Here is a 10601-nt window from a genome sequence, read left to right as displayed (position 1 = left end):
GTGTGACCTGACTGTAGATGTCATCTGTCATTTGTCATTTTCTCTCTTTGTGTACTTGTGTACTGGTCTGTAAACCTGTTTTCAGATCTCTTTCTATGGATAGTCAGTTTTACTGTAGCATGCTAGTGTGAGTGGGTTCCTGGCTATGTTTATTGGTTCCTAGTTCTTGTAAGGTGCTAAGGAAGCCTGTAGATCTCGTGAGCCCACACAAACACACAGTCCTAGCACAGCACCAAAGATGCTGCATGTTCAGTTTCATTTGATACTATGAATTCACATTTGACCCTCTGCTGTAGCTGTAGAGACATTTGAATCGTGTCTTTTTTTGTGATTTATTTGTTGTGTTTCTGGTAAGATTATACTGACAGGTTTTAAACTTTTCCAATTAGACTGGTTATATGCATTCTTCACAAATCTAACATTTTAAAACCAAGTTAATGGACTATAACAAAACAAAAAAGCAACTCTTTTCTGATCAATGTACCCTAACCTATTATTTTGATATGGACACAATTTATTGAGGCAAAAGTATGCAAAAATCTCCCCCAATTCTTTAATTATCTTTACTTGATCAGAAAGGGGTAGTTTTTATTTATAATTATGGTATTATGTTATTACTTTTCTAACCTCTCTGAATATTACGTTTTTAAGAGTTTCACGACTTTCCATCCTCTGCTCTCAGGCCCTCAGAGCCCCTGTGAAAGAACAGATGCACGTATGGCTATTGTGGCGGATCATCTTGGCCTGAGTTGGACTGGTAAGAAATGACACCACCTAGAGGACTAAGTGTTGCATTACACCTTAGCACAAATACACCCCATATGTTTATATCTCTGTAATTACGTATGTAATGTAATCTGTGAAAATAATGTCACATTTTTACCCCTAAATGCTACTTTTTAGTGTTACTATTGTCGTGCACGTATGGCTTCACCTTATTTGTTGTTGTTTCTCAAAGCATCGGTTGCTGCTGTGATCACTAGGGTGTGCCATCTGCAGTCACTGCAGTACTGCGCACATGTGTACGGGGGAGTGGTAAAGACAGAAGACTCGTTAATCTATTTTTAATGTATTGCAGAGCTGGCCAGGGAAATGGAATTTTCGGTTGATGAGATAAATCAAATCCGTGTGGAAAACCCAAACTCACTGACAGCTCAGAGTTTCATGCTTTTAAAGAAATGGGTTAGCCGAGATGGTAAAAACGCTACAAGTAAGTGTGCCTATGGACTACAAATTTTCTGAATAAGGGTAAATCATATGAAGAGGAGAAAGGTGGGTGGGGTTTTGGCTGGGACAGACTTCTGTATCCAAATCATATTCTCACCCATTATAAGAGAAATAATGTTATTTATAATTTAAAGGCATAATTTGCTGTTCAGCTAATATGTGCAACCATGAAAATCTTTTCTTTTTTCCTTTTAGCGGATGCCTTAACCGCTGTCCTGACTAAGATCAATCGGTTGGATATTGTGACATTGCTGGAAGGGCCAATATTTGACTATGGTAACATTACAGGCACAAGAAGTTTTGCAGATGATAGCGCAGTTTCCCAGGAGCAGGCTGATGGTAAAGTTTAGCCCCATCTACCTGGACTCTACTTTTCTATGTCTCTCACAAATCTGTAGATTCATAGAACCATCACGGCAAAACACTTATTGCTCTAAATTCTAACCTACTATCAACTTAAACGCAAGTTTAAGTTTAAATCTTAATTTTTTCTAATCAATTAGATCCGCCAGTTATCAACACTGCTATTTCCCAGCCTGGTGTTAGACCAGTCAGGGATCAGTGTGATCATAAATATTGAATTATTATGATTGTATGTTTGTATGAAAGCATTAAAGCATGCATCTATGTGGTACATGATATAAGCTAATGTTGAAGCAAAACTTAACCCCATCTTAATAATAGTGAGAATTACAATAAATTTATATGGAGCAACAGTTGGGATCCATAAGTTTAAAAACCCCTTAGTTTTCACCAACGATTATCTATAAACCTTTCACACCTTTGAGGTTGTTAACTGATGATACATGCTTTTGTAGAAATATTATTTAATTGCCAAATTCCTACAAAAAAATAGGCCATAAAAAAGTGGGTGCTCTCTTTTGTGCTCTATTAGAATATCTGTCAAGGCTTTATATTCTACTCCTGTGCTGAATCTGATGGGTTTAAGATTTGGTTCATAACGTATTTAGATAAATATTATGTTTATGTGTATATAAAGTATCTTCTCCAAAGTATACCAACTACTGTAGCTATCAGCAATGGCAATAGTGCTTTACTCTGTTTTCTCACTATACTGATTCTTTTCTGATTCTTTCTCAGATAATCATACATGAAAACATAATAATAGTATCCAACCTGCTTTTACAGCATGATTGGCTTAATGTTTCTCTCTGTGTAGTGCTAACGGTAATTCAGTAGCTTGGAAGCAAAATCAATAGCATGGCTCTGGCTACTATGGAATGTCTGCTTGCTGTCAAGCTGCCTGATCCTCCACTATCCCACAATCCTCTGAACCTTCCTGATAGAGTGCTTCTGCTGCAAATCCAGACCAGCTGCTTCTCCACTGCCTACCAACTTCTTTCATAGCAACACTTTTTCCTCATTTCAAAGCACAGTGGGGCAGTACTGTATATAGATAGTTGCTCTCCCTGTGGTGGATAAATCAGTGCTAGCTCTTGCTACAGCTCTACACTCATGCTATGAAAACTCGCTCTGTCATTAACACTGCATTCTTATCTTCATATAGCAACATCATCCTGATAAGTCTCATGTTACTAACACAGTATGATCAATATCTTGTCTTCATTTTTCTGTAACCTGGTGTCCATGACAGTTTCTACTGCCCCTACATCATCTACATCATTTGTATCTCCTATCCCTAAAGTGCTGACCAAACAGTTTCAGTCTGTTTCCTTTTCCTCCTCATCATCAACCATCTTCCTCCATTTACGTCAGGACCCCGCTGTTCCTGAACTTTATATTTAGTGTTGCAATAACCTGCCTTTGAACATTACATGGTGAACTACACTCAGATATCTATAACCATACTAATTATAATATATGCTGCATACCTTAATGGTATACAGTATTCGTAATGGAGTATTCTGGGTTAACTTATGCTGTCAATCATCTGTGTTAACCTTTCAACTACCACAGAAAATGCCTATTCCTCAGTTTCCTCAGCTTGTATTTTTGCTAAAGCATTTAGAGGTGCTGGATGTAAGTTTTTGACTCTATTAAAGCATAAAAATACCATAACATGTTTGCAGATATTTAAGAAACATGCTAAGTTAACATAAGTGTTTATCTGAAAAACAATGCTACAGTCAGTTATTCTCCTTTGAAAATGTGCGAATGTCGGTCTCTGTTTTGGTTTGTGAAACCCGCCCACTGCCAGTTTACCCAATTGTATTTCGGCACCCCGGGTTGCCAGTTGGTGGAAAACACAGCATATTTCATTTCATTCATCGTCATGTGTGTTCATTCCTGTTGGTGTAGTCAATCTGGCAACCTGCATGTGTCAAGTCTGAGGAGGAGGGGCAGGGTGAAAAAAACCCTCTCCAATATTTTGAATTTGGACTGCAATACCTAGTCCAACCACTCTGTGTCAATCCTACATAGAGCACCTTTAAGATTCAGTGAAAATGGTTATTAATTGTAACTAATTTTTAAGGTGAGACAATTCTATCTTCTGCAAATAACCCAGAAAACTCCTTATAAGTCATAATGTGAGGGCTCATTCAGTTCAGAATGCCACCCTAATATGATACTCCATGACATTTTCAAAGGCCTCTGTCATTACATCTGTTGCTGTGGCATTGTGCACAAGTGGTGTTCGCCTCCATCTCACTGTGTTGTATCACTCAGGTTACCACAGCATTGAGCTGGAGCTCAAGAGTCCCTCAGAGCTGACCTATGAACCCCCTACCCCTCTGCGCCAGGATGATTACTTTGGCTATGACAGTAGGCTAAATTTCCCCTTTAGTGCCCCTGTTAGACCCAGTGAACTGTCCTTGCCAGCCACTAGTGGCTCAGTGTCTGCAGATACCAAGCCACCTACCGTCATGGCTGAGGACAGCTCTATTGGAGGCCGGGAGTCTGTTAGCCAAGAAGATGGGCCAGCTGAAGATGACTTAAGTGTCAGCAAAGAAATAGCAGTGCCCTCGGAACAGCGTGACAGTGAGGGAACCTCAAAAGAATCAGATGTCTTCCCAAAAAGTCCAGTAAAAGAGCAGAAGGAAGTCCAACCTAATCTTCCCGTTTGTGTCTCAGCCAGCGAAGCTCCTGGAGAGAGTGGCAAGTCTGGGTTTGACGAAGAAGATGAAGAGATGACCCAAGAGAAAATAAAGTCTCTCTTGGAGAACATTAAGTTGGAGGAAGGCTCAGAGGATGAGGAGATGACTGAGGAGAGGCTGCAAGCGATACTCTGTGAAGTGCAGCTGGCAGAAAAAGACATGTCTTCCATTTCAGGTCTGCGAAGTGAGACATCAGGTGCAAATGGGAAGATGGCAACTTCTGACCACAGACTGGATACTGGGTAAGAACAGTGACCTCTACCAACATACTGTATTCTTATTCTGCAAGCTCAGCAGGTTAGGTATCAATCTACTAATGTATTTCAAACTTCGATGCCTCCACAGCCAAGAACTAATGTCCTCAACACCAGGAGTGCAAACTGAGAGGCAAAATGGGGAATATGAAAAGCTCCAAGCTGAAGCTTGTTTGTCACCAGATGCCAGTGAGTCTTCCAGCAAAACAAAGGGCAAAGCTAGGAAAGACTCTGGACAAGAAGTGAGCAGGGAGGCTGTAGAGGACAGAGGACCAAACAACAGGGAGGATGACATTTCCGAGCCTATAGTCCAGGTAAAATTTTCTTCAAGAGACCTTAAAAAATAACCATCAATGCTTTTTAGATTTTCTTAGAAAGATAAACCAAGTTTTTAACCAAGTATGTACTCACATAGCTCAGGGTGTCTCAATCTTCTCCCTTGTTCAGAACTAAGGGGCTGTTTACACGTCAACGTTTTCAGCCAAAAACGGGAAGCTTTTTATGCGTTTTGCCTGTTCGTTTACACGACAGCGGCGTTTTGGGGACTGAAAACACATATTTTTTAAAACAGGCTTCAAAGTGCAAGTTTTTGAAAATGCCATGCATGTGCATAGTACGTGTTAGGTATGTAGACCTGCGCAGTACATGTCGATTTTAAAGGCAAGCGAGAGCAAACATAACGTTACACAACGATTGGCGGAGTACATGGTACTGTTGTTGCTGCTCAAGAGTTTGCTAACACTTCTTCAGCAAAGAGTGGATTTACTTCACTAATATTACAACCAACAGCGGAGACGCATCATATACAACATATAATCGTCACTTCCCTACAGGTATTTTTTACTAACAAGGTGACAGCGCCAACTACTGGCCTGGCATACGTAATACAGCGTTTTTGGCCGTTTTCGCAGACTGTTATGTGTAAACGCAAATCGTTTTGAAAACATTGTCGTGTATACGTGAAACTTTTTAAAAACGCAAGGGAAAAACTTTTTGACTACATTGTTCTCGTGTAAACGTAGCCTAAGTTCACTGCCCAGGGAGTCAGAAAGTCTTTTGGGCTCTTCCTTTGTGACAGTTTCATTGCACTGAAACTTTTGCCCTATAGTAATTGACTGTAAATGCCATCATGTCTTCACCAGTCTCTCAAGTCTCAAGCTACAACAAAGATAAACAATAATCAAATTGAATTTTAATAAAAGAATGTGACATGTATTAAATTTAATCCTGTGGTAGAGCATTGCGTTAGCAGCGCAAAAGGTTGTGGGTTCAATTCCCAGGGAACACGCATAATGATAAAAATAAAAATGTATAGCCTGAATGTCGATAAAAAGCGTCTGCTAAATGCATGCATAAATGTAAATAAATGCATGCATAATCCTTGAAGTACTAGATTATGCTTGAAATGCTTCATGTATACCTCGACTGAAGCTACCTAACTTTGTTTGTGTACAAACAGAAAAAGAAAAAAAAAACATTGTATTGATTATAACTGCTTATGTAAACATGATTACATTCTCCACTGAAAGAAATAATAACCATTATAAACTCCGGGTCACCATCAGTGTAGTGAAGATTTGTGACTTGAAGAACATTAGTTGAAGGTCTGAAACACTTCATATGAGTTTGATGGCTCATGCACTGCTGTAATGTGCTGACCTGACTCTAGCAGGAAGCTCGTAGAGATAATGAATCCAGCTCTGATGAGGAAGAAACTGTCACCACCAGAGTGTATCGGCGGAGAGTGATTCTGAAGGTACTATGAGTTGGTAATCTTGTAGATTTGGGCCAGTTTGTGTGCTACAGACTTTGCGTGTGCTTTTAGTCTGTGTGCTAAGAGAGAATGAAGTGATTAGCACACTGCCACTTTTCATGAAGTTGCTGTGATTTTTGAAGTGTATTTTTCTGTTTTTCATCTTTTAATTTTATTCTCCTGTATTTTTTTCTGCTTCCCCTATCTTTGATTAATTAAAGATGCTTGCTAAGGTTAGCATCACTACTAATACTTCATGTTAGTATTAAGTTTCATACATTTTGTGCGTCTTGATTTCACAGATTTTGTTTTGATTGAACCAAAATTTTACAAACAGAGAAAAAAAAATAACCTGGCCCATCACTACCACTGTATATTATTAGAATTCAAAAGTCAGTTATTACTGGATTAATTTAAAGAGATATGTTTTTGGCATGTCATTTGGAAGATGTATAAGACAGTTGGCCTATAGTGTTGGATTGACCAATTTGTATGTTTGTTTGAATGACTAAACGCATCCATCTATTGTCATCGGCAAACCATAGTAAAAGATCTGTAATGTTTCATCATGCATCCCACCTGTGTAGGGTGATCAGGCCAGAAACATCCCTGTTGAGACTGTAACAGAGGAGCAGTACACAGATGAAGATGGAAACATAGTCACCAGAAAAGTAATGTCCATGCCCACCCCATCACCATCTCCTCATTTTACCAAGTCTTTTCTCTTCCCTTCTGCCCCCGTGTGGGTCTAATCCAGTACCATTAGACATGACTTTGCCCCCTTCTCTTAGGTCATCCGGAAAGTGGTGCGTCGCACAGCTGGTGTTGAGGACAAAGGCAGGAGAAAGCGTGGGAAGCATACCCGGCAGGCCAATAGGGCCGAGCAGGAGGAAGAGGGGGGCCCCGGGCCCCTCAGAGAGCACACTGAGGTTGGATTTGTGTGCGGTGCTGATGCTAGTGCAGTGTGCAGAACATTTCAGAACAGCCTGTTTTATCCGAAATTTAACCCAAGTTTCCTGATTTTGCTTTGAAGTGGCTTTATTAATGGAGTTAACATCTGTGGACACATATGTGTTCCCTCTAGCTGTGTGGCCACATACTGTTGCTCAACAAAAAACAAACAAACAAAAATAAAAAAAAACATTCAGATCAGAAAGCAGACTCAAAAAAAAAAAATGTGTGGGGAAATAAGCTTGAATAAGCTAAACTGTCACAACTGGAGTCCATCCGCATGCCCATTGATTTTCAGTATGGAACTGATGCTATGCTGATTTAATTTAGGCTGCATCCTACAACAAATAATACTGAAAAATTACTTCAGAATGTTTTGTTTTCCCATGAGCATAACTTACTTTTCTCATGATTATACAAGTTATCTTAACAAACCTAGTTAATCTTAAATTACCTCACAAATGCAAACACAAAAAAAAGCACAGTAATGCATAACTTGTATATAACTACGCTAGATAGATAGCCTAAATGCTACCTAAGTTATCTACATTGCTTTACTGTCATGCTTTTACTGTTCATTTTGTTAATTTTTAATTAACATAAAAAAAAAACTCCTAATAAATTAATTTTGAGAAAACTGACTGCACAGGTGGTGTTTCTGCTTATGTGTCTGAATGGTCTATAAAAATAGGTTTTGGGAAAAAAAAAATAGAGGGAACATTGGTCTCTCACTAATTCATTTTTTTTTTTCTCTTATAGCATTTGTCGTGTGTTACCATGGATGGGCATTGGGAATAATATCCCTTTAGGGGATAGTATGACGGCTCTCATCTCTAACTTCAAGCTTTTGTTGTTTCAGGCTGGAGAAGGAGAGAAGGGCATAAAGAAGGAAGGAAGACAAAGGGAAAAAATGGGTCAATCGTAACAGTTGTGCTCGTTTTGGTAAGTCCAGGCATAAAACTAGGATTAGTGGAAGTCAATAAAGTAGTCCTCCATCAACACAGTAGTCACCCGAGAAATGTGCTTTGCAACAGCGCTTTTTCCAGCTCAGTTGAAAAGCAGCCCACTGATGACATGCAGGCTCAGCAAACTAGTCCATGCAATTGTTCTTTAACTCATGCTATTGTGTGCAGACCAGGACAACATGTTTTGAAGGGTCATTTGGGTCTTGCATTGTGAACCTGCACAATGACTGGACATCTAAAGTCCAAATGGCTTTCACAACACGTTTTGCTTAGTGACAAGTTATAACTATATATATTTTTTTTTTTTTTTTTTTTTTTTTTTTTTTTTTTTTTGTGTGTGGGGTGGGGGGCTTAGATTTAATTAGTGACCTAGATAACCTGGCTAGTGACCTGGCCTCTGCTTATTTCCAGTTTTAAATTCAATTTTGAATCCCAGATTTTCAGTGTGCTCTCAGAATTTTAGACTCCACTATTTATCAATTTCAAAGCTACGCTTTGTTCTTACATGAATAAAATAAGTTGATATATTCCTCTATGTCACTGTATTTCAGATCTGAAAGTGTTTCAGAACCATTTTCCTACAAGAAGGATCACTGGGAGTGTGCAGGAGGTCAGGGGATGAGGATCATGTGTCTGCAGCTTTCATACAACAAATGGTTTTCAGCCAGATGACTTTTGATTTAGCATGAGCATGAAAAAACAACTGGTTTCTGTCAATAACACGGAATGGCTAATGATCGAGAGGACTTTGTTGGTGCAACGTTTCAGTCGACTGGGGTGTCCGATCTGAGATGCTCCACGGCAGTGCCTAAGCACTTCTGTGACCAAAGAGGCCATGTAACTTACTGCAGATTGACAGAAATGGAGGGACTCATTCGAATCACCTTTTACACTCGCCTTACATTTTTTTCCTCTCGGACACATAATGTCGGGGTGTATAATGCTGTTGGAGCTTGATGTACATAACTTACACTGTATAAATTCGAAAGTGGCTCACAAAATTATTAATGCACTGGCAAGTGTGTAGGAATGAACTACCAATTCTGATTCCAGTTTTAAGGGAACGCACTTCACATGCACTTGTATAATTATTATCAAGAAAAATGTTTGTAAATGGAAAAAAAAAGCCAGCTTGATTTTAACAACTGATGTTTCTTTCAAATCTACTGCAGTTTTTTAGTTGTACACGCATTGGAGCCGCTGTAGTTCTGTTTAAAGACTTATTCAGCGTACTAATATTTTCATGCATGTGATTCACTCTATTTTGATTTTTCTAAACAGCATAACACACAAGAGATGGGGAAATGATGTTCTGTATGTATACACTCACAGTCTTGCTAATGCTTAAGGTTTTTTTTTTTTTGTTTTTTTGTTTTTTTTTTAAGAAAGATGACAGTATCACAACACCATTGTTCAGCTTCACTAAAATACACTGTGTCCCATTACATCCCAACCCAGCGCCGGGCTCCCTATGCAGTTACAGATACAGCTGAAATCCGAACGCTCACTGGTATGCGTCATGTTGATTGACGTGATGCACTTTTAACTGTTCTCATGTGTATTGGATCTAAGATGTAGAAGTCTTTCTGTCAGCCTGTCATTTGTAATCATTCTAGTATTACTACTATTACTACTTTTCAAGGCTGCTGTGGTTTGGGGGGCAATTTTACTTTGGTTTTGGTGCATTGAGAAATCACCCAAGCATTCATGGATGATAGATATGGTAACAAATGATGGGAAAAAAAAAAACATACACTGGATGATCAAATTAATTATTTAAGATCATAATAAATTGTGTTCAAATCCTCACTGTGTTTTCTTTCTTGTTCAAAATTAAGCATCACAATGTTTTTGCGGGAATCTCGTGATAAAAAGTCAAGTCCAGGACATATTCAGAAGTAACATAAGAATTCAAGTCTATTTTCATTAGAATTAAGCACCTTTTCTTCACAGTGTAATGGAGTAATAATAATCAACCCATCCAGTCACAGTGGTTTTATTAATTCTATAAATGTAGCCCTGTTTTGATGTGTATGTAGAAATGTACTGTAAATATACTTTAAATAATATTTTATTATTTACTTTTTTCCTTTATAGTAGGTAGCCAAAACTGGGAAGAGTGGTTAAAATGTTCTTGGCTGCCATACAATGTCACTTATTAATTGTCTTAAAACAAATTTTCTTCCTTTTCTTTGTGAAAAATTTAGTTTTGTTTTCTTTAGATAATTCACAAATTATGAATGGACCTCTGTAGTATATAGAGAAAGGCAGTCCTTGAAGGTACTTCGACTGAAATTAATATTGTGTCATACTTCAAACAGGCACACTTGAGCTTCCTTTTTCCATATTTGTGAGCTCTTATATCTTAAAGGTT

The 10601-nt window shown here is 38.5% G+C and overlaps 1 protein-coding gene across 14 annotated transcripts in view; it reads left to right on the top strand.

The window, feature by feature from the left end:
• The window catches only part of LOC109056497 (ankyrin-3-like), a 91887-nt gene extending 81851 nt beyond the window's left edge, over positions 1-10036 (top strand). For 11 of the 14 annotated variants that reach the window (XM_042767234.1, XM_042767236.1, XM_042767235.1 and 8 more), the window contains 10 exons: positions 683-757; positions 1079-1210; positions 1423-1566; positions 3877-4546; positions 4650-4872; positions 6228-6314; positions 6899-6982; positions 7103-7240; positions 8122-8204; positions 8779-10036. In XM_042767234.1, the coding sequence (XP_042623168.1) occupies positions 683-757; positions 1079-1210; positions 1423-1566; positions 3877-4546; positions 4650-4872; positions 6228-6314; positions 6899-6982; positions 7103-7240; positions 8122-8187 (1619 nt within the window). In that variant the 3' untranslated portion in view covers positions 8188-8204; positions 8779-10036. Of the gene's footprint in view, positions 1-682; positions 758-1078; positions 1211-1422; positions 1567-3876; positions 4547-4649; positions 4873-6227; positions 6315-6898; positions 6983-7102; positions 7241-8121; positions 8205-8778 lie in introns of those variants that run through there. The other 3 variants (XM_042767242.1, XM_042767241.1, XR_006161297.1) reach the window with 3 other exon arrangements.
• Positions 10037-10601: the final 565 nt, after the last annotated feature.

The sequence above is a fragment of the Cyprinus carpio genome, chromosome A12 (genome assembly GCF_018340385.1).
Source record: "Cyprinus carpio isolate SPL01 chromosome A12, ASM1834038v1, whole genome shotgun sequence".
NCBI lineage: Eukaryota > Metazoa > Chordata > Actinopteri > Cypriniformes > Cyprinidae > Cyprinus > Cyprinus carpio.
The sequence above is the reverse complement of the archived record's forward strand: the minus strand, read 5'-3'. Positions and strand labels throughout refer to the sequence as shown.